Source organism: Falco peregrinus, chromosome 3, assembly GCF_023634155.1.
Source record: "Falco peregrinus isolate bFalPer1 chromosome 3, bFalPer1.pri, whole genome shotgun sequence".
Taxonomy (NCBI): domain Eukaryota; kingdom Metazoa; phylum Chordata; class Aves; order Falconiformes; family Falconidae; genus Falco; species Falco peregrinus.
In genome coordinates, this window is record NC_073723.1 from 4,916,422 (window position 1) to 4,941,104 (window position 24,683).

Here is a 24,683-nt window from a genome sequence, read left to right on the forward strand (position 1 = left end):
GTTACATGGCCAGAAACATTCAAAAAGCCTTTCAATGCTATTGTTCCTATTTCCAGCAGGAATTAACAAGAAAAGAAGTATGATGAAGAAAAATGCACTATGTGTTTTGTACCTCTAACAGATCATCAGTTGGGTGTGCTTCTGGGTTTAGCTGGGGGCTCCACACATCCTTTATTTTAACTGAACCGATTTCAGTGCTGCTGCTACAATTCCTGGAGAAAGAAGTGTCAGAAGCCTGCCCAGGGTGGAAGCCTAAGTACTCAAGGAACAAAGTTAAAAGTACTCTCTGCTAATGATTTTCTAGCACTGCTCCTTTTATTGACTTTTCTGCTGCAATTGCCTGAAAGCATGTCACCCCCAGGGCCTCAGTGAATATTCAGAGAAAACGATTATGTTTAAAATCATGTCTCTCACAAACTGAAAATTAAGGTAACCTGTTGGTACAAACAGTCTGAGAGCATCAGCACATTGATGCCAAAGGCAAGCATGGTGCCAGCTCATTTCTGAAGTTGTAAGGCTGTTTTCCAAGAGTTTAATGTGCTCAGGTTACATGAACAGGAGAAACCAGAGCCAGTGTTTACAGTCTCCCAGCCCCACACTGACAACTAGAAATCCCAGTTTAGAATAACAGTATTTTCCCTACTGTTGCTAATTGCTGAGCTCTTCTGGAAAGAGCCCTACAGGTTCTTTAAACTCCAAGTGAGTCAGTAAAAGTGGGATCGCAGACCTGCTCCCTGTGATTTACTCCAGAGGAGTGCAAGGACAGCGTCTAGCACAGAGTCTTTGATTCATTATTAGTGAACCTGACCCAAGCTCCTCTAGACTTGCATGAACTGCTGGATGGAGACTTTGACTAGGATTTTTAAAACTTCCAGTCTTTGCAATTTGAAGAGACAGGGAAAAAATTACAGTAACCATGAATGGCAGAGTGAGGAGAGCCTCTGGAGCCCTTCTTGGTTACATGTTTCTGGTTCTAATCTTTCCCTTCCTCTAGTCTGTTGATGACTGCATTGTTGTTTCCTACAATTCTCCACAAAATCCATATGGCAGTCACTGACAATGTAAGAGCAATTGCAAAGTGAATCTAATAGTACATATTAATAAAGATAAAGAAATTATCTCAGTCTGCTGAGATAGGTCCTCATTCTAAAAGCTTCCCTGATTCTTTTTGTATTGCCTTCCATCCAAGACTGAGTTTTCCTGCTGCAGGCTGAAAGGAGAAAGAACTGCAAGCGAATACCCAGACAGTGTCTCCAGGGATGTTTCTGCACATTGTAGGGGACAGCCAAGATATTTGGCTGTTTCACAGTTCCCATCTGTTTCAAGTCATGACTGGGATCCAGTTATCTCTGGGTTGTCCTCTTCACGCTTCCAATGAGCTACCATGTCTGGCTCTAGAGGTCTATGAATCAATCAAAAATTTGCCCTTTTTTCCTCATCCCAGGAAGTGTTATTTTGCTGTGCTGTGAGGCTTGTAAAACTCTCTGGGGCTGGAAGGTGCTATTTATGAAGTATGCACTGTTCCTAAATTAGATAATCGTACCACTAGTCTGCAACTTTTGCTCACAACTGATTTGGAAAGGATCACACTATTCCACTTGCTCTGTGTTTGTTGTGTCCACTGACTGTTCTTTTATTTTACATTGAGGCTAAAAAATCTTTGGAGTGGAGACCATCTTTGTGTCCTGCTTTTCCACAGTGTAGGGAAAAGCAATGGAGCTTGCTTTTACAATGCAGAAGTTACCTCCTGGGTTTCTGAGTTGCAAAAACATTGAAAGTAAAGGCAGAAGAGTTGAATTTACAATCAAAGAGGTTTTCTCTTGGAACTGTCTGCTGAACAGATACATGGGTATGAATCCTTAAAGCACTATTTATTCCTTTATGAACATTTTAATGTAAGAATGGATCCTCCTCATTATTCAGTTGCTAGATTTTTTCCCTTTATACTCAATATGACAATGTTTTTATAGGTCAGTTAGATCTCAGCTCCACTGATTGTGTCATCCCCAGTTCAAACATGCTACTGAGTCAGATTTTCTCTGATGTCAGTCCGAAGACGAAGCAATTGAATGGAGTGCTGATAGATGTACAGCATGTGAATGGTAACAGAGTTCGGTTCCCCTCCACAATATCCACCTTGACGTGGCCAGAGTTCTCTGGCAAAAATCCCTCCTTTGCCCTAATCTTGCTTTTTCAATGGGATTCTTCTGAAATTACATTTGCCCTCTATTTGTTATTTTATGTGTGCACAGGACTGCTTCCTCATTACTCACTTTATACGCGAGCAACCATTATCATAGAATCATAGAATGGATAATAGAATGGTTTGGGTTGGAAGGGACCTTAAACTTCATCTAGTTCCAACTCCCCTGCCATGGGCAGGGACACCTTCCACTAGACCAGGTTGCTCCAAGCCCCATCCAGCCTGGCCTTGAATACTGCCAGGGATGAGGCATCCACAGCTTCTCCGGGCAACCTGTGCCAGTGTCTCATCACCTTCATAGTGAAGAATGCAGTCCTAATATCTAATCTAAGTCTATGCTCTTTGAGTTGAAAACCATTATCCCTTGTCCTATCGCTACAGGCCCTACTAAAAATGCTCTCCCCGTCTTTCTTGTAAGCCCCCTTTAAATACTGAATAAGGTCTTCCCAAAGCCTTCTCTTCTCCAGGCTGAACAACCCCAACTCTCTCAGCCTGTCTTCATAGGAGAGGTGTTCCAGTCCCCTGATCATCTTCTGCCCCTCCTCTGGACTTGCTCCACTAAGTCCATGTCCTTCTGATGTGGGGTGCCCCAGAGCTGAACGCAGTACTCCAGGTGAGGTCTCACAAGAGCTGAGTAGAGGGGCAGAATCACCTCCCTTGACCTGCTGGCCACACTGCTTTTGATGCAGCCCAGGATACACTTGGGTCTCAGGGCTGCAAGCACACATTGTCATGCCATTAGATAGCATCGAGTCATACCTATTTTACTAGCAAAAAGCAAAATGTTGGGAGCAACCTGCTCTAATAGTTTGGGTAAGTATGAGCTCCCCTGATGCTCCCGCACTGATACAATTTTCTATTATGGAAAACATGTGACTGTCATCACATTTCAGACTGAATAGATTTAAAACCATAGTAGAACAGAAGGATGCACAGATTCAGAACAGAGTATGGTATTCCCTTGACTGCTATTCCAGCTGACACTGGCCAGGCATTTCTAAACCAAAGCCACCATTATTCTCTAGTATACAGGAGTCTAAGGATAGAGCCAAGCATTTTCAAGTATTTGTATCATGTCACAAGAGCCCACTGTGTTCCTTAGCATTTTGATGCAGTAGTTTATTGTCTTTAGAGTATAGTTTAGACACAGTTTAGCACGACACAAGTACAGTTAGTATGTGCATACATGCAGTGAATGAATGTGTCCTTCCCTGTCCTTCCCTCCTTCATACTGACACAAGCACTGCTGAAGCCATTCAGTAAATCAAGACTGGGACAGATCCCAGTTGAAAACTTTTTTGGGAGTTTGCTATGTTAAATCGCCTCTTCCAGGTCACTGTACCACTGTTTGAGAAGCAGTGCCAGCATAAGGGGGTGGTGGGAGGGTCTAACCAGGACAGCATGCATTTATATTGGACAGCAGCCTGAGTTAAAATGCTGCGCCCGGTTCTTGTAGGAATTTTTAAGATTCAGCTTCCACTAAATTGTTTATATCTTTATTTTATTCTCTTCTTAAAGAACTTTGGATAAACTACAGATCAATCCTTTTCCCTGTCACACAGAAGGTGTGTTTCCCAGAATTCAGATCAGCCATCTAGCACTTTTCCAATACATTAAGATGATTTCTGAAGCATGGGACACAGAGCATGAAATTCCATGTAAAGCTGGACAGTGGATCCTGGAGACACCATTTCAGCAATGATCTTGCTAATGATGGAGGTAGAAGAGATTTTTTAGTCCCTTCCTCTAATCAAAGGTCTGCTGCCCATGCATGCAACAACAATTTGCCACTGGAACCACAGGAGAAAGTTGGGACCTTTAAATTCTTTTCATTCTCACCGCTTTACATTTTTAAAGCAACACTTCATAATTTGTTCCTGGACACATGGTTTAATGCATTTAGTTGCATTAAAAGAGCTAAGTAAAAGAGTAGAGCAATACCATGTCATTCTGATACATATACTGACCTTCCCACAGTTCCACACAATTGCAGTTTGTTCATGCTAGTTGAGTTGTCACTGTATTTCCAAGGCAAGAGTCTCAACTAGGTGAGCTCATACACCCATTTGAGGGACCTTCGTACATCATAGTTTAACAAAGGGCAACAGCTTCTCAGTTGAGCCAGGCTAAACTCAAGAACTCAGCTGTTCTCTCATGCCATCCCTCTTCTACTGTACACTGCAAATCTTGGTAGCATTTTCTTTGGAGATCACATTAACGCTGGGTGGAACTGTCTGGCTGGGAACTTGTGAGATGCCAGCAAAACACACTGAGGTTGCAATTTCATATTCACCATTAAGTAGGTGCAGTAAGTCAGAGGTGCAGTTGAGTTTATGAGTTAAATAACAATTTCTCCTTACTGCCCAGACATCACAAGGAGGACAGCCTTTTGCATTTTTTATTCCTGGCTTAGTATCTGATTTTAATTTCTTGCTTGGTGTTGAACTATTACCACAGTCCTTATTCATCTTGAATTACCTGGCCTGCAAAGCTTTGAGCCCTCAATTCCCCAGTTACTGTCACAGTAGAAAATTAACAGATAAAGCTGTTGGCAAGTCACAGGGTGACTGATTTGTGTAAGTACTGTCTCTGCTTCTGTGACAAACCTAGGCATAGTTTCAGTCCTGGTAATGTCTATTTTCTCTTCAGCAAGAAACGCTCAAGAATGAAAAGAAGAATATCTGGATTCTGGCTTTTCTCTTACTAAGAGAACAACCAAGGAATGTGTCATCCAAAAAAAAAAAAAAGCTTCACATTTTCTAGTATTGTTGGAATGCAGTAAAAGACTCAAATAGTTTCCAAGACCTTGTCTGCTCTGTCTTTGGCTATCTTCATTATGTGCACAGAAGAAAGAATAAAAGGCAAAGTAGGCTTACCGCTTTTCTGTAATAAGGTGCTTTGTTCTTCTTTTCTCTTCTTGCACCAGCCTCAGTATGTTTAAAGGCAAGTTTTGCTGTCTCTAGCCACCTTCTTTTTTTTCGAAAGGCATCCATGTATTTTTGCCAACTCTTGTAATTTTATGGCAAGTCTCACCATTGTTTCTTTAACTTCCAGCTTCCAAGACCATTTGATAAGCAGAAAGACTACCGTTAGGAAAAAACAAATCAAGCAACCAAACAAGTGAACTACCAGAAGACTTTTTTGCTGTAAAAGCCATGTACAAGGCAAATTGCATTACATGTTAACCTTACTAATATTTGCTCTGTGCTAGCATCTCTGGCAGCTTGTCATAACAGCTGTTTAAAAAAACACAAAAATAGGGTTTTGCCCCCTAAAACAGATTTCTGGGACTAAGTTGAGTCTGTGCATGCTTGGTTTATTTCATATTATTGTCCTGGTTTCAGCTGGGATAGAGTTAATTTTCTTAGTAGCTAGTACAGTGCTGTGTTTTGGCTCTGGTCTGAGAACAATGTTGATAACCGCGCTGATGTTTTTAGTGGTTGCTGGGTGATGTTTATACCAAATCAAGGACTTTTCAGTTCCTTGGGCCCTGCCAGCCAGAGGGCTGGGGGGGTACAGGAAATTTGGAGGGGACACAGCTGGGACAGGTGACCCAAGCTAGCCAAAAGGATATTCCATACCATATGGCATCATGCTGAGTATATAAACTGGGGGAAGAAGAAGGAAGGGGGGGACATTTGGCATAATGGTGTTTGTCTTCCCGAGTAACCGTTACACATGATGGAGCTCTGCTGTCCTGGGGGTGGCTGAGCTCCTGCCTGCCCATGGGGAGTGGTGATGAATTCTTTGCTTTGCGTTGCCTGCATGTGCAGCTTTTGCTTTACCTATTAAATTGTTCTTATCTCAACCCTTGAGTTTTACATTCCTTTCCGATCCTCCTTTCCATCCCACTGGGGCGGGGCGAGTGAGCAAGTGGCTGTGTGGTGCTTGGTTGCCGGCCGGGGTTAAACCACGACAATTATACATAAAAATAATATTCAGTTTTCAAAAGATGATGATGATTTTAAAAGGTGACCAAAGGTGAACAGGTAAAAAGTGAAAGACAGAGCTTTTTGAGACAAGACAATGAAAATATAAGGATTAACTGTTCCTCCCTTTACCAAGACATTGGGAGGGAACGAGCATAAGTAGGTCTGAAGAAATCAAGAAACAGCAGTCATTTAATAGATACTGCCTTCTGAAGGATACAGTTAACACCTTGACACTAGCTGTAAGACAATGAAGAAGACTCGGTGAAAAGTTGCGTTTATTGTACACTTTTGTACTACATGGCTTGGTTAGTAGCTCTGCAAGTGGACAACTGAAAAGACAGACCATACAATATAAGAAAATAGAGGTTGAGGGACATTACAGATCATCTGGCCCTTGTGTCTGAATGATTAACTCGTCTGAAATCATCCTTGACAGGTGTTTGTCTAATGTGTTATTTAAAATTTCAGTAGCAGAGATTCCCATCTCTGTAAACAGCGTTCTTTAGTGTTTATTGTCCTTAAAAGTAGTTCTCCTTTTCTGACTTAAATGTCTCTTGCTAAATCTTAAGCTAATTACTTTTTGTTCTGCCAACAATAGATATGAAGAATATCTTAGTCTTGTCCTTCTGAAACAAACTTGCCACAGCTGAAAGTGGGAGGGCTGTATTCTCATGAGCAAATAATGTTGTTTCCTTTTGTCTTGCCCTAGGTACAGTATTTTCTAGGTTCCTGGTTTTCTCTTGGTCTCTCCACCCAGTCCACATCCAGATTTTTCCTGCATGGTCCATAAGCATCTCATAAAGTTGTATTCCATGCTGGACTCAGGACTGTAGCTGGGTCCTTTCTATTGTTAGGTGAGTTGGAGGACATTTGCCCTATGACCCACTTGTTTGAGCATCTCAGAAATTACAGAGTTGTTCAACAATATTAACTTATTTTCACTGTGTGGTCTACTAATATCTCCAGACACTCTTCTGAAGACTGCTGTCTAAGCAGTCGGTCTAAAATATTTTACTGGGTAGCTGTTGTGTCTAGATCTCCTATGCATTACATGACGCATGATTTCAGTCTTCATCCACCTGCACGATGTCTCCCAAGGCCATCCTTCGAGTAGTCTGCCTCCTCATAAAAGAGGCTTCATCCATTTCTGTTTGCTTTGCTCCTCGTTCCTTCTGCTTTCTGGCCACATTTTCAATGAGCTTGCTTGCATCACTAAGGGTTTTTTGTGTTCGTTGACCTGGAGATTTCTGCTTGCCTTCTCCCACACTTGCATCCATGACTTTTAAGGGTTTAGCTTTCCCATAGTCTTCCTGGGGCTCTTTCATGTGCCTTACTCTGAATCGGCGCCGAGAAGCATTTGGGCAAGGATCAGGGGTGTTGTCAGGTCTGTTAGACTCTTCATGCATGTCAGATACCTGGAGAGTGGGGATTAATGGCTTATGGAGTGTCTTGGGAGCCTCTTCAACACCTGGTTGTTTAGTCAGCTTAGAGGTTGTCTCTGGAGGCAAAATAATTTGAATTTCTCCCAGGGGTTTGCTGCTTTTAGGGGGTAGGGCATCATTTTTATTCTCCAGAGAAGCCTTCTCACTCAGCTTTATCTTTTGAAGGTTTTCTAACTCCCCCTGAGTCAGATTCTTTACCCTTTTCACATGGGGTTCATTGCTGATGGAGCTGATTACCGTCAGTTTCTGAGCAGCCATTTGGGCTTCTCTCTGGATGCTCATAATCCTTTGGAGCTGGGCTTCTTTTACTTCCAGAGGGATCTCCAGAGGGGCCAGCTTCACTGGCCTCTTCAGGGTGATGTTCTCTGTGCTACACATCTCATTTGCACGATGCAGGCTGGGAGACAAAGCTCCTTCTTTTTTCACCTTTTCTGGCCACAATTTTTTCTCTCCCTTAGATAGTGTTTTCTCTGAAATCCTTGGAGAAGGAGGTTGGAAACCAAGGTTTCTATGTTCACTTCCTGGCTTCCCTCCCGGCAAGATGAGAATGGGATTTTTCTCAGGCTGCAGGTTCACAATGGTGACTTCACTAACAGTGCAGTTATACTTGGGCTTTTCTTCAGCCATTGGAGCACCCTTAAAGAAAGCAAACAAATGTGGGGATCACTATCATACATTGTATTAATCATGGTTGGGTTTTATTATGATGTTCAGGAGTTTGACAGAAGTGCAAGCTTAGTGTCCCTTGAAGCATACTCCTCATAACTATAAATCCTAAGTACTGTGCTCCATATTTTGTCTTACTCCAGGCTAATCTAAAATAAAGGGCAAATTTAGTCTCCGTGTCTAGAGAATAAATAAGCCTGACAACTGAGGAATCAGTGCTTGTCTCCTCCCTGAGAGTCACTGGTGCATCTCAAACAGCACTGCCATTCTTTCTCCTACTCTGTCCCAAATACTGTGTGTCCTTTCTAAGCAGTGAGCAGCACCAGCCTGTAACCTGCAGTCATTAATTTCAAGGAAGGTTAGGACCTCCACAACACATGGAAAATACCAGAGAATTAATGTTAGCTTGGGGCAGCTCCTACCTGAGGCTCAGGTGTGGGTCCTTCCCTTTTCCTCTGACATTTGAAGTGATGGGCATTTCTGCTGAGAGTGATCATCCAGCACACTCCTGAGCGTATACTGACATATGCTTGATAGGGGAGGGCAAGTATCTTAATTTCTGCCAAAATTCTGCCTGATTCCACAAGGTACTTTTCCATGAAAGACAGACAATTAAGCCAGTGATGATTCTGCTTGTGTCAATAGAAAAATACCCTTAAATAGGCCTAGATGGTGTTCATAATACTGTGGATATTGTTCAGTTTCAAAAGCAAGACTTCTGAGGTGCTAAAGGAACTGCTAAAGGCAGATGTGGCAAACCTGGAGTTCGTTTCTTCACCTTGTTCACAGAAAGTTTATGTCATGGTTGGGAAAAAGTCCTCATTTTCATCAAAAATATAAGTACCTCATTGTAAACAGAGCTTTGCTGTTCAACTCTAGTGCTGTGTAGGCAATTACAGGCTTCATGGGTGTCATCGGGAGATGGGCTGTATCCCTGCTCCTGCCTAAAGGAGTAAGTCCTCTTCCCTAAGGTTTCTTTTCCATTCCTACTCTGTTTCTTGTACAGACTATACATTTTATGGGACAGTCAAGAGCAATATTCCTGACTGTATCTTGGACTTCTGGACCTTATTATCATAAATATATTTTCTGAAATGATAGTATTACCTTGTTTTTCCTCTGACATACAGAGAACGTGAGCTATTTTACTTCACAGCTCCTCTCATCTGACCTAACCAAACCTGCGCTGGTAATTCCTGTTCACTGATATTGATGGGATTTTATTTTTTTTTTAAGCCCCTGAGCTTAGTATCATTACATCATTATTAGTAAATAAAAAGGATACTCCTCTTGCCCTTTCTGTGTCTTGCTGTGTTCCAGGAAAACACTTAAGGCTGCCTATAGCTCTTTAAATGTGAAGTGAAAAAAAATAAACATAAATAAACCCTTGTCCTAAAATGCAGGCACATAAAGCAATGAGACAGAATGAAAGCTCCAATGCAAAGTGAGGTATGGGAATGGAAAGTAAGAAAAGATGAACAATATAGTGCCTACAAACTATAACTTTTGAAAAGATCTTGGTTGAAAAGCCTTTTAGCTGCCTTAAAAAAGTGAGTATCCAGCTAAAACCCAGCCACCTGTCCAAGCCTATAGGTCAACGTGCCTAGACAATGCCTCTTTCTAGCTGTGGCTATTCTTTGTTTTCATGCTACTTTCAGACAGGAGTGATTAAGTGATTGGATCATTCTGTGCTGCATTCGTCTGAGTAAAATTCAGCCAGGTTAAGAAGGTGTGGAGAAATTTTACACACCACCTAAATCCGATTGGAGTTCTGATGTTAATACACTTAAAACCCATCCAAAACTAATGTGCAAGATAAGCTGCATCCTCTGTTACCCTGCACACATTACTCAGTACCTTCTCAAAATGTCCATCTGCTATGCATATACTCCTACTTAAAATTTAATTAAGTAATTGGCCCAATCTTGTGTAGGTAATTGCTCTGTGCCTAAAATTCCCTTTGCAGTCAAAGAGACACTCATACAAAGAATGACTGCTTCAAGCTCTCTGGATCAAAGTATTACGATAGAGGTATTATCAAAGGGACCACCAGTCTTTATTCAGAAACCTAAACCTTCATATAATTTAAATACTTTCCTTCCTGGTCTCAGCTTGCTGATTCTTCTGATATAAACTGCTGAGTAGTGGAAGGGCAGAGACAGAAGGGTTACAGTACTTTATTGCTATTTTACTAAATTTATTGCATACACTGTAGACCAGTGGCAAATTAGCACAGAGTGGCCTCACATGTAGGAAAGCTGGTGTCCCCCATAAACAGCAATCCAGTGGCTCTCTACTTAAGCTGTCTTAGTGCTCAGACTGGATGGTCCTCAGAGAGAGGTGCTTCTGCTCTTTTTACTTCATTTCAGTTTCAGGAGTCTGCTCATTGCAGAGCGTATAGACAATTGGCGTATAGGCAGAAAGTGAGATTTGCAATACAGTCTTGGGAAATTTTTATGCCGTTTTGAAACCTTGTTCACCAACTTGATGACTAGGTCAAGAGAAGAAATTGAGCTGAGGTTCCTTTCCAGTCTTGGTCCTCAGCCTCTGTTGTTACACAAGTGATGAAACCACTATTTTATGGAAGTCACTTCCCTGTATGGCTCCATAATGCTTCCCCATTTCAGTCCTATTGTGGACATAACCACCAGGAGGCAATACTGGGATTATAGCATATATAATTATAGATATGTCATGGTTGAAAGGAATCCTTTAAAAATGTCCACTTCCTTTAAGGAACCCCATTTTCTCAGTCACACTTGTGAAGTTTCCTCTCCTTGCTCAATGAAACCAAATTTATAGTACATTACATAAGAAGAAAAAAGCCCACAACAATAAAAACCAAAACAAAACCCAACTCTAAATCCCAAGCTATTCCTACATGAGGAAAAGCTTTAATCTCATTGCTACAGGATAATCTGTAGTGATAAGCAGATGTTACACAACTCAGATGCTTTTCCTTCCCATCATCACGTGTATCAACTGATTGCTGTGTTTCAAAGGGGAGGACAGAAATACCTAAGAAAGGAAGTTCACAGATCAAATCCTTCGGCTTATCTGGTTGAAAGCTTGTCCCCAGAGTGCAGGGTTTTTGGGTTCAGCTCCAAAATAAACACCAAGCCTTCAGTGTGCCTTAATTCTCTGTGTGATGCCTGAAACTCTGCTACTGAAAAGCCCTCTGTCACATGGACATCCATTACACGTGCTGTCATTCAACAGGGGAGAGAAATGATTCAGTTTAAACATCCAGGAATGAATGGCTTTTCTTCCACTGCAGCTTCTGCATATACATTAAATAGCTCAGGTCACTGTGAATGGACAACGCAGCAAACAGCCCAAATCCCCAAATCCGAATAACTCTCAGAAATTCCTTAAACCTCCAGCCTCGCAGTGTCCTGTCAGCTTTTGTCAGCTGGCATAAAGATCACACCTGCAATGTCAGATATTTACATCATCATTTGCTGTACCAGAAAAAAATTAAAAAAACAATACTGTGAGTCAGTGGGTCCTAGGAAGTCAGGTGGTCCATCGGGCTGGTGAAGCTAAAATGTAACAGTGTCTAATCAGCAGTACTGAAGACAGTGCTAACATCACACATAGCTGTCTTTGATCCCAAAACAGCCAGCTACCAAGGTGGAGTGAGTGAGGGGACTTCACACAAGTCCCTGCCGAGTCTCCTCAGAGCAGGATCCAGCGATGGTGTCGTTCTGCCACAATTCCCTTTCCATTGCACTACTTGGTATCTTAAAACAACAATAGCAAGAAGAGTATCAAAACAGAACAAAGGAAAGACAGTTGAATGGCCTGAACACCAGCCCAGTATCAGGGAACCCATTTCAAATCCCTTATCTTCCACAAGTTATTCATGTGATAGCAGGGAAGATGTTTTGTCTCTCTGTAACTCCGTTTCCCCCCTGTAAACTGGTACTGATTCACTCTTGTAACCCGTAGGAGCATTTTAGATATAACTATACTATACAGTACAAGTTACACAGTGACAGGTGAAGCGGAATTATGTTATTTCCCTAAAATGGTTCAATTCCAGAGAACTTATTTTTTAGAAAAAAAAATGCTCTACAGAAGGTGATATCTGTTGAATAATCTAAACATGAAAAAATCTATAATTACTTGAAAATTATGTCAAGTAATGCTAAACATGTATACAACATTTTTCTCAATGATGCTCTGCCAAATTCTTTACATTTTGTAGGATTTTACAAATCCTAATTACAAGTTTTGCTTCATAGAGGACTGGGTTTTACATTACAGGTTTTATTTTGTAGGTGAGAGAAGGTTTTGGACATGACTTTGTATTTGCAATCGTTAATGTAAAGGAATGTTTCATGAAAACATATTTAAAATTTGTTCATAAACCCTGGGGGATCTTAAGAGGAATTGCACCATTTCATACAAGTTGGCGCACTCTCATTCCTAATGTTATCATTGCTTTAACAGCTCCTCCCTGAATACACAAGGAGAGCAGCCTGAGTTCTAGGAAACCTGCAGCAGACCTGCCCTTGCAGGCACACCCAATCTGCAAATCATGGAGTCTCCAGACTTCCCATATGACTGCCAAGCTTTATGGAACAACCTAAGTCTTGGGAAGCATCTTGTAGGGTTTTGCGATAATGCAAGAAGGAAGGGAAGATGTAGAACTCTAGTCCTGGACTTCTTATTGGCAGTCTGTGATGACAAGTAAAGTCACGTAAGCTAACTTCTCCAACTTCCACATCTAAATAGGGACATCATTCCTAACTTAGACCAAGACAAAGATTTGTTAACAATGAGCAACTAATATTAGATTTCTAAATCCAGATTTAAGATATAAATAAATGACCTGTTTTTCAACAGTAGCACTGGCTTTGCACTTCTTAAATTCAGCCAATTTATTTAAGGATCTAACTCATAACTCAAAATCCTCAGTTCAGCTTCAAAAACCTTAGCCTCAGCTGTCAGAGTAAGGAGATTGATTTCCCAAAGTCCTGAGCACCTGGAAATCCTGGCCATTTCAACAAGACTGTATGAGAAGTAAAAGTCTGCACCTGCAGTTGGACCCATGTTGACTGGGGTGTATGTGTGTGTGTGACTTACAGCACTGGCCTAAATCTTCTCACTGCTGTGAGTGGAGTGAAGCAGAAATGAAAAATGCAATATCCCCTGCTAACTACCAACTCCTGCTTACATTACATGCCCACAAAGATAGCAGCATGAGCAGAACCTGAAAAGACAAAGAGACTGAGCCCTTTCCTTGCTGGTTTTTCTTAATTTAGAGCTTGGCACTGTAAAATCCAGAAAGATGGAGCTATCTGATACAGTGGAAGCTCATGTCTAGGAACTAATTTGGTACCCTGCACTATCCCAACTGATAACAGAGACCAGCACCTTGGAGGCAGTGCGAGCAACTCTGCTATCATTCAATCTGCCTGTTCTCTGGATGCCACTCATCCATTGCACTCAGAAATACCCAGGGAGACAAGCATGTTTTCTCAGCAATCCCCTGCAATATTTCATTCAGAATGGAAGAATGAGGATCCCTGTCTTCTGAAAAGAAGGTGTCAGCAGTGCCATTACCTTTTCTGAAAACATATAGGCTAGGAAATTAACTACTTAAAAGACAGACCTTCAAGCCCCCATACCCCATCTCTCCACAGCATTATTCCTTTTTGCTTTGTTAGACCAGTTAGGCCAGAAATGAAAAACTGGCATGACTACACAGGCTGGCAGTAAGGGCATCCTTGGAGGTGCCCTTTGACAAAGTCAATTTAATATAAAGAGGCTTCAGTATTAAAATTTCCCTGAATGTCCAGTTACAAGGCTAAAAGCTCCTTTCTCACTTCCTTACCCCTTCCTACAGCACATTTGCATCTCCACAGCTCCAACAGAAGGGGTTGAGATTGTTTCTTGCCCAGGCTTGCCTCATGTTTTAGTCAGGGCAGGCTCCCAATGGGTTGTTGATTCAGGTGTAGTCTCATCAGACCAGAGGATTCCCTGTAGTAGGAGTGCCTTCAAGAACACATTTCTGAGCTATTTGAAGACTGTGCACAATGGACAGGAGTAAGCTCTGCTCTCTTCAACTGTTAGGAGTCCAGTCTGAGCTGGATGTCTAGGGCACCCTCAATAGGAACGGAGGATGACCAGCTCACCTTCTCTGAAAATAGGTACTTCAGACAGTACTTTAGGTGGTGGGTTGACTCATCTTCCAGGTGATCATGTCTCACTGCAAAGAATTTGTGGCTCCAGTGGCTAGAGGTAAAGGAGGGAAACTCAGACTAGGGAGCCAGCAGTGGACTGGAGCCTGCAGAGAAGACTCCATCCCTTTAATGGCTGGGAAAAGGCCTGAATATTTGTTCTGCCCTTTGTGATAATTTTCTTACCCACATTCTACAGCTATTACTTACTTCATACCGTCACTCCACAAATACATTTTTCAAATGTTCCTATTAAGCTGTAGGCAGCATATAGTGTTATACCAGTATTGATGTTAAAGCAGAATTACCTGCTAGTCCTGTTAATCCACTGATGCTTTGACAGCAGGGGTATTACAAATAGAGCTTCTTTGTAAAAAATGATTAAACATGACCTGAAAGTCCACAGCTTTCCAATTCCCTGAAAACTTACAATTTTCTTGATGAATGCTGTAGCGTCTAAGGCCAGAAGAGTCAATGACAGCCCATCCTCTGATCCAGTAATGACATGGATGTTGAAAGATTTTGATGTCACTTCTTTTATCCTCAAGCCTATTATCTGACTCTTCTCCCTTTTGCTCTTCAAACAGAGGCTGCTTTATAGAGCAGTGCAGTGGGCACGCAGGGGATGGAGGAACTGTTACTACTTTTTCTATGGACTTGCTCCACAGCCACAGACAAGTCACTGAACATCTCTATGCCTTGCAATCAAGGGATGCCCTTTAGATATTTTGCAAGATTTGGGAGTTTGTTAAATTTGCTGTGCGCTCAAGAAAATCACTATATCCTCTTCCAACCTAGGTTTACCTCTAGTTTCAACAGGTCGATGATTTATTCCATGCTACCCAATGGCCCTAAAGTTGTGCAGTGTAACTCAGCTTCTGTGCTCTGCTCTGCGAAGGGCTCCATTTCAATGACATGTGGATCCCTGCACCATTTGGAGACCACTGTAGGACGTTCCAGATGGTAGGCAGAATGCATTAATCTATGTCATGAAAATTTAATTCATATGAAGGTAATAAATTGTTTATGTATAAAATAGGCAGGACTAATACATTAGCATTCAGGTCTGAATTGCACCAGGATACAGGCACACACAGCTCACAGTGAACTCAGCTTTTTGGCTGTTATAACAAGAATCAATCGAACAGAATTATGAAGTGCAGACACTCGGTATTTGGATAGAATATGCCAACACAGTAGCTACTGCACTGTTAAAACAACCTGCCCCTCTCCATAGTAAATCTAACTCAATCGTAAGAAGCTAGTCATGATTTAAGAGAGAAAAAACATAATAATAGAGCGTGTAACAGCATGGGCTTGCTGCTGCATTTGCATTGACGTCAGAGCAAACAAGATTAAATGAAAGCAAGCACAGCTACAGAAATGTGACCTTAAACACAAGCCCAGAGTTGCAGATATTGCCAAAATCTTAGCTGTAACTCCACCTGGTTTGCTGACATAGCCCTAGAGATAATGTCTTCAAGAAGCAGCTGTAGATCCCTGTGGCGGCTGGCACAGTGAGACCTTTACTCACTTTTGAGCAAAGGGCATATTGCCACAGAGAGGAACCAGGATGGGGCAGAAAGGATCCCGCTCGCATGATCCTCCACAAGGGACCATTGAGACTGGCAAAATTTGCAGCAACCATTTAGCTCCTATAAGCTCTGCTGGGCTGCTTTGTCCTCTGCTTAGTCCAGGATTAGGGAAAAGATGAAAAAGATTGATCTCATTTTCCCAGTCACTCACTCTCCTTTCCTTTGCCTGGTGTAACCTTGACACTTTTGAGATCCAGTCTTGGATAGCCCAAGTCACATAGAGACCCAGGCTGATGGGAACAGTGGTTAATGGCATCTTCAAAAAGCTAAGAAAAACTGCAGCGAAAAATCTGTTACCATAGGAGCAAAGCCCATTCAAGTCTACCCATTGAAATAAAGCATGATTACATGGTGACATTGCCAAAATCTGTACCACTGCTTGCTGAATGAAAAATGGGAAAAATATCCACAACTAAGGAAAAACATTCTCTGGCAAGAGAACACCTCTTCAAAAAAACTAAGAAGGTAGATCCCAGTCTTCCCAGACACTGTGACTTAGAGTGAACAAATTCGTTTCCTTTGACTTAAAGGGTGGGATTGCCTGCTGTGCATCATTTAAACCTCTCAAAACCAGGCTGACCTGGGGTATAAACGATTTAACAACTCTACTGGGTCTCACTGCTCTCACCATTATTTCACTTTATATTTACTATGAAACAGGTTCTACTTTGGATCTATGGGGTAAAGCAGCTTTCTAAAGATTCAAATGGAATCAACCAGAATAGCAATTTCTGACTAATTCCCCTATTTGGAGAAGATAATCCAAACACAAAGATTCCTTCATGCCTTTGTATAAAGGAGTTGTTCTGGAATGGTTAAAGCATATTGGGAGAGCTTTGGCAGATAAGTTACACTGTAATACCTTCTCCAAGCAATTTGTCCCAGCTGAAGAAAACTGGAGATAGTTTATCCGTGAACTACTGAGAATTAAATTCTTATCCCATTTCCTCCTTGCAGCCTCTCGGTCTGGCTACAGCCAGCTGGGCAATTTTGTGTTTCCTGCAGTGTAGAGTCCATAATATAAGCAGGTAGGTTCCTTGGCGAGGGGGGTGGAGGGTGTAAAGATGTAATAATAAAACTTAGGCACATAACTGCATTACACTCAGGGCTCCAACCAGATGGTCCTGTTAAACTCAAAGTACTAAGCCAAGCAGTGTGCTATGAGGAGCTAAAAACCCTTTCGGAATTTTGTCCCTGTGGCATACAGAGTTCATGAGAGCTAATTGCCTTTCTGGTTTTGTTTCAGGCTCAACATTCAGCCAATGTTTTTGGGAAGGGCAGAGGCTTTTGAGAGCCCCTTGGGTCAGGTTTCAAGATCTTGTATCACTTCCTGATCCCAGCATAAAGAAAGGTGGTGGTGGGTTTTATTGTTATTCTTTTCGGGGTTGTTTTTTTGGTTTGTTGGGGTTGTTTTTCCCACGCAGCTTTATGGGTGCAAATACCTCTGCAGATATATTTGCCTTTAATGTTTGTGGGTCTGAAAAAAAGCAACACATCTCTAACTGAACTGTGCCAAGCAATTTCCCTCCATCCTTAGGAACCCAGGGAGCTAAGCTGTATTACACTACCTAGCTCATTACTAAAAGGTCATTGAAGACTTGATGGATCCTTCACTGCATTTCTTGTGTCCTTTCTTTGACATGTAGGACACAAGTGCTGGTGCTGCATTAATTGCAGCGGGTCCTGTTTTGAAATCTTAGAATAATTATCTCATGCAGAACTTGCTGTTCCTGGCCACATGGATCACTGGTAGTGTCCTGGAGACACTTAATGTACCATTGAATGTCCAGCAGCAGTTTTCATTTCCTCTGAACCATGAGGTATGATATCATAGCACTTGTGTGCTTTTGAGCATTTTCTAGTCCATCAGTCAAGAGTTGCTTTTTTGATTCAACACTTAGTATTTGACTTTACTTAATCTGGAAATGTAAATAGACCCTTTGCTTCACCTTGACTCTGTGCTCAACTCCTGGACAAAAAGAACCAATTTTGATACAGATAAAAGCTCATTGCAACTACAGCGCTGGCTCCACCCTTTGTCTCCTGACTTACAAGGAACCATGTACAGTTATTGGAATAAGGAGTACTTATTCTACCAAGCCTGAGAACATCTGAATGTTTACATATTAGTGCCATTAGAGTGATTCTGCCAATTAATAGTACACCCTTACTTGCAGATGCTCCCATTAGTCCAAGTGTGCACGTGGGAGAGGGATCCATTCATTTCACTGTGGACTTTCTGAATCTGGTCTTGCCAGCTCCCTGAGAATTTTGACAATTGTACTCACCTCCCTCTGTTTTATTTATTTTCCTCTTGTTTATTACCATTACCAGTTAGGAAGGAAAAGAAAATAGCTTTTCTCCTGAGAATTAAACACATTTCACTCCAAAGAACAAACAAAGCCTGGAAAAATAGCAACTTTCTGTCACAATGCCAGGATTAAGGCAGCCTCGTGCTTCTCCAGGTAAGCTGTTCTCCTCAAATTCACAAGGATCTCTTCTCCTGCTACATGAGCAGCTGGGCATGGAGGCAATTCCAACTTTTCTGTATGTCCTGGTTTTGGCTGGGATAGAATTAATTTTCTTCTTAGTACCTAGTGCTGTGTTTTGGATTTAGGATGAGAATAATGCTGATAGCACACTGATGGTTTTAGTGGTTGCTATGAGATGTTTATATTAACTCAAGGACTCTTCAGTTTCTCAGGCCTTGCCAGCAAGATGGCTGGAGGGGCACAAAGAATTGGGAGGGGACACAGCCAGGACAGCTGACCCAAACCAGCCAGAGAGGTATGCCATAGCATGGGATGTCATGCTTGGTATATAAACTGGGGGGGGTCAGCCAGGGCCTGTGGATCTCAGCTCAGGGACTGGCTGGGCATCAGTCAGTGGGCGGTGAGCAGCTGTACAGTGCATCACTTGGTTTCTTGTATCCCTTCACTTTGGATTTCATTCCTTCCCTTCCCTCTCTTTTTCATTATAACTGTTATTGTTATTATTATTATTATTATTGCTCTTTCATTTTTATTTTATTTCCAATTATTAAATTGTTTTTATCTCAGCCCTTGAGTTTTACATTGCTTCTCGATTCTCCTCCCCATCCCTCTGGGTGAGGGGGGAGTGAGCAAGCAGCTGTGTGGTACTTAATTACTGGCTGGGGTTAAACCACAACACCGTAGAGCATAGTCTAAAGCTAGAGCTAAGGCGACACAGCCTTCTCCAGTATAATGTGTACCACCAGTCAAGTTCATGAATACCACCCATGTGTTTTGAAGACCCTCCTAACAAACTATTATTTTTCTGCCTTCAGGACTGTAGCACTGAACTCAGAAATTCAGCTCTCATTAGGAGTGTTTCTGTTCACTTTAGTGGGTGTTACAAGTAAACCAATAAGGAAATCTTCAGTATTATTGGAAGCTGGATGCCTATACTGGAACACAGAGGTACACCCTGGAAAATCCCTCCAGATCCTAGAAGGCCTTGATCCTGCACCTTTTACAATCAATGATGACCTTGCCCTTGATTTCAACAAAGGCAGAATAAAGATGGGGGCTTTTCCAAATTTGCAACAACAATTTTACAGATTGCATGCAGTCTTCACACGGTTTTGTGTATGGCTAAAGAACAACGAAGCCTCCCACCCATATACCTCTTGGCCATTATATATGTCCTTTAGCTGAGGATCCAATGCAAACACCTGTACATGTGAGTCAGTACATACATGCAAACAGTTCCGTCAAGCTTGCTCACAAGTGGGGAAGTGTGAATATGAAACCTATCCCCTTTCTGAATTCCATGCAAGGCCTCAAATTCAAGTCTTAGTAGAGCCTTGCCTCCTCCTGATCTTCTGGAAAAATACCAAGTTTTCCTCATTAATAGAATTGTGCACTCATTAGTTTCAGTAGGATGAGCCTTTTGTCTTTGATAAAGTATCTCTGTCTATACCAACAGTTTTATGTTCAGCATAGTCACCAATAACAGCACTATCTCCAGAAAACCCCAGACTACCCAGATGCCTGCTCTTAGCACCTCTTAGCACCTTAGCGTGCTCTTAGCTCTTGGACCTTTTGAACGTCTCCTCAGCACTGTGGCTCCCCTTGCTCTCTCTCACCACAACTTCTGTTCATCATCCTTGCAATTCACTTGTGAAGGAGGCTTTTTCTGTAAGACTTGGAACAATTTTTGTTTTCTCTGATGAGAGGTACAGTGGCCTACCTTAGCCATCAGGTTGGTGTGTCTTGAAACACAAACACATTTTCTGTGTACCCGTGTCACTTATTACAGTTCAGCAGCCTATTGTCTTATCTTGTCAGGGTGCTTTGAAAGGTAAATCCTATCAGAGCATAATAGGAAGGGAAGTTAAACCTATTAGTACATAGCACTTTCTTAACAGCTCAAGGGACAGAAAGGGAGCTCTCTAATTGTCTTCTGATACATTTTCTTTTGTTCCTTATAGCCTTGAATAATAACTAAATATCATCTTCTCCAGATGGCTTTAGGTGCTATTAACATATCTAATAAATAACCCAGAAAGGTAGCTAAAAGGGCAAATACATGTGAACAGACATTGCAGAGCATTGGTCGTAGAGTAGCATTGGCTGTTCATTCCCCACCTCTAGGAACGTTTTTAGGGGAAGGGGTCCACATTCAATGGAGTCATGTGCTGGCTGTCCTTCCTGACAGTTTTGTTTCTGGTGGAAAAAAATAGAGGAATGGAGAAACCTAGAATGAGTCAGAAAGGTACATCATACATATGAAAAGGAGTCTTCACTGAAATAAGATTTTTTCCTTAACATTATCATCTGATCAAGTGGCAGAAAGAAGAGTCCTACTTCTGCTCTCTGTCTCCTCCATGGCTCTGGACTGTACCTCTGGTTAGGTTCCTCACCTGAGAAGATGTATGTCATAGACCAAGGATGTTTTCTGTGGCTACTGTCATTAATTACCTTGATAAACTATCTCCTTAAAGGGTCTACTTCAGGTCTGAACTATTACTTATTTTCCATCCTGCCCAACTCACCATACTGTCTACATGTCTCATTTAGCAGCTGGATGGTATGTGTGTTGCTGCTTTGGTTACATAGTTGGTACCATTCGTGTCTTATTACCCTCAGTAAAGTCCCTGGTTGGGGTTGTTTTTAAGCATTTCCTTCCCAGGAAGGGTTGAAGCAAGGGTGTAGGGATTAAAGGGAATCAGAGAAGGTGAGCAGCAGCATTCAAGATGATCTTTAGCCATTTCAGAGCAATGAACAACACCTTGGGTACTGGAGATATGTATAAACTGTATACTAATCACACAGGGGTTTTAGTTCCTCTTGCCATATCAGACCACAGCTGGGCTTAAGTCTCATATATTTACTTGTTTGAAGTAATGACAAATCAAGCCCTCTTGGTCCCTGCAGGACATTTGGTCCAGTCCTTCAAGGCAGATTACAAAAAACCCGAGGGAATTAGCATGGATTTCAGCTCTTAAATCTCCAAGTGCTCAGACTCAGGAGCAAAAGCAAACGTAACCTCTCTTGGTGTGGTTCCCATGTTAAACAGGGACTAAATAAATGTCTCCATGGTCTTAAGGCTGACATCACATCATCATCTCATAAAAATAAGGTGCTGATTGGAAAGTGGGTGGCTGGATGGGGAGTGGTGGTGGTGGTTCTGGTCTACGGTCTGTTCTGTCAGATGGTGAGGAAAGATTCCCAAAATATTGTCATCATTGCACAGCCAGTTGCTCTGGACTCATCTAAGAAGTTACATGGTACCACACACCTGCAAAGCTACCGAGCACCCTGCATCACGGATGTGCAGGTTTCATTTCACAACATGGTCCTGATGAGTTTCTTTATCCTCATGAGCTATGGAAGGTTTGCATAGTTCAGGTAGAGGACATGACCTATATGCTGTGCAAAACACAGATTCACTCTCAGCATTGTACCTCAGGCCTCTCATAGTTTTTTGTGTGCTCTTCGAATTCTATAGTACCGATGCACTGGGAAAGCAGCATGACTAGCACTGCTGAAACTAGAATAGAAATGGCAGCTCTTTCCCCATTTCTCCAACAGGCATCTGAATTACATTCTTCATTTGGAAAACTACCCAGTAGGACCCCAACCTTACAAATTCCCTGTGTCTAATACCCTTCTTGTGGGATTTTCCCCCCTTAGCTGCTTCTTCCTATTGTCGAGATAAGACCAGCATTCTTATCTGCCTCCCATTAATTTCCTCATTCAATTCTTGGATCTTTGAGATCTCCTTAAGGAAATTAGGCAAATCAGGCTTAAAAGTCTCATGTAACCTTTCCCCAGTAGTGAAAAGCGGATGGTGGTTGTTATTAGTAGCTTGGCTTTAGAGTTACCTAAGTGACTGTATAAGCTAGTCTATTTTAGTAGTAGCAATTTTCTAATCTATCAGAAGACACTGGAGCTTTCAACAGAAAAGACAAATATGTCATGAAAAGCTATAAACATGCTTTACTTATAGAAAAAAACCTAAGAAATGTAGTAAGAAAGGATACAGAAAAGTTGTGCTTCCATCCTTTTTTTATACATAGAGATTAGTAGAGGTCTCCCAGGTTTTGCAGCCATCCTAGAGGACTGGATAGGAAGACTAGGCATTGTTGGGGATGCAATGAAGCTAGGGAAAATACTTCCTTTTCATTCCCAGCTACAGGCCTCTTCCTCTAAAGCTTACATCAAGTGATGCTTCAGAGAAAGATGCCAAAGACTGAATAACCATACTGCATAATGGGAGATGATCCCTGCAGGTGAAGAAATTTGTAGAGCCTAGACATCCAGTTTCCAGCTGCGTGGAATTGTCACCCTGCTAGTAGTAACTAGGAGAATTGAGTTTGTAAGCTTATCTGGCATCTTTTGCCAGCATTAATTTCAATTTTTAAGTGCTCCAAAGATCACTGGTTCCTGTTCATCACCCCTGTTAAATATCCTCAAATATATCTCTTCTAGAAAATTGTTCTCTTTTAACCGTTCTTTTAAATAGATGCTTCCATGAGGAGAGATTTTCAGCCAGTTTTTGCTGTACAGTTCATTGTTTCTAATCTCTGCATTGCCATTACTACGGCAATCAAGTGCCTGTGCAATGGCCCAACTAGAAAATGTCTTTTTTATTTGATTAGCTCCCAAGTTCAGTCTTATCACTTATTAATAACATTCCATCCATGGTCTGCATTGATCCCTTCTTATCAGCACTGGCTTCTGCTCTCTTTTCAGCTTTCTCAGAGTAATGTTTTCAAAGGTGAAAATTTCCAGCCATGTGTCTAAGCAAGACTCCTGTACAATCAATAAGAAGCCCATCACTTCCACACTTACCAGCTGGCCCGGCAATTCTTGCTTTGCTCGTTGTTTTATCATCCCTGAGAAGTGTCTCCTCCTCCTGATGAGATCTGTTTACTCTGCAGTGTTCAAGCTGCTGTGGCAGGGTGTGCAGAGATGCAGAGACCCGGTGCCTTGCTTGCTCAGGACGACTGAAAGGCTTAGAAATCCTACAGAGAGATAAGAAGAGGGAGATTAGAGTCAGCATTACTGCAGTCACTTATGGACTGAACAGGTTCTGTATGCCAAAAAAAGCAAATGTGAATGTGTTATATTCTTCTTGTTTCTTTAAAGAGAGGAGTATCCTTACTTCAAGAACCCATCTTTAAAGAATCCCCTTCCTCCACCTTTCACCTACCATGCACCTTTTCCATCCTTTCATTCTTTTTCCTTCTCTTCTGTGCCCTGCTTGTCTTTCATCTTGTCTTTGCTATCTTTTCACAGGAGAATGTGGACCCACAATCTTCAAATCATGCTTGCTCCACAGTTAAGGTGTTGATTCCTAAAATAATGCCCCCACATTTGTGTTTCAGCATCTAAGTAGAAATTCATCAGAATCAGTGATGCAGTTTCTGGGTATATTTGGTTTCTAAAAGCCCAGTCATTTATGTTATGTCCATATTCCAGTGCATGATTGGGTGCTTAAGTCCAAGGAAGGCTGGTAGCCTACAGTGAGGTATGTGGAGCAAAAGGTGCTTTAAGCCATGTCAAGCCTTTGGTGTTACCCAGGCAGATACACTGACTATAGGTGTTCATTGCACAGAGTAGAATAACCTTCATAAGTTCATGCTGAAAGTGCAGCAAGTCTTAGTACACTCTTATCAGAGACTTTAACAGTCCCAATCCTGGTCCACTGACAGCACTCCCAGCTATGTGCCAAAAGGGAACAAGGCAAAATGGCTGAGCAACAAAAGCCAAGAGAGAGCCTAGTCTACCAGATCTGGCAGATGACAGCAATGCAGATACAGACTGAATTAGTTGAGTTAACAGAGATGTAGCGTGGAGAGTGGATTCTGTGACCAACTGTCAAACAACATCAGGGTTGGGTATCCTGGAGGTAAGGAGTGAAAGGCAGGGAGAGGAGAACAGATTTACACCATGTCTCCACCATGACAACTGAAACTACCCAGCTAAGGATACCAGCCTCCTAGTACTTGGCTTACTCCAATTGCATCCTAAGAGCTCCTTGTGCCTGACAACAGCCCTTATGGAAGGAAGCACCCATTGAAGGCATGACATGTGGATCCCTGTTACCTGATAGCACCACTGTAGCAAGATAAGTATCTGAGTTTAGGCTTGTTCCTTCCAACAAGTTCTTAAACCAGCAACAGTTTG

General features: G+C 41.9%; 1 protein-coding gene across 1 annotated transcript; it reads right to left on the reverse strand.

Moving 5' to 3' along the window:
- Positions 1-6,393: 6,393 nt before the first annotated feature.
- Positions 6,394-23,503, reverse strand: LOC114012737 (uncharacterized). The gene is made up of 2 exons (XM_027789608.2): positions 23,346-23,503; positions 6,394-8,213 (listed from the first exon to the last, which is right to left on the reverse strand). The coding sequence occupies exons 1-2, from the start codon at positions 23,385-23,387 to the stop codon at positions 7,200-7,202; spliced, it is 1,056 nt and encodes a 351-aa protein (XP_027645409.1). The 5' UTR covers positions 23,388-23,503; the 3' UTR covers positions 6,394-7,199.
- Between the last annotated feature and the right edge of the window lie 1,180 nt (positions 23,504-24,683).

Bases quoted from the DNA above. Each gene is read 5' to 3' on its own strand.
- LOC114012737 (XM_027789608.2), bottom strand. From the start codon at position 23,387: ATGATAAAACAACGAGCAAAGCAAGAATTGCCGGGCCAGCTG. The intron at 8,214-23,345 runs GTAAGTGTGGAA...GCTTTCTTTAAG, and splicing joins AAGAATTGCCGGGCCAGCTG to GGTGCTCCAATGGCTGAAGA.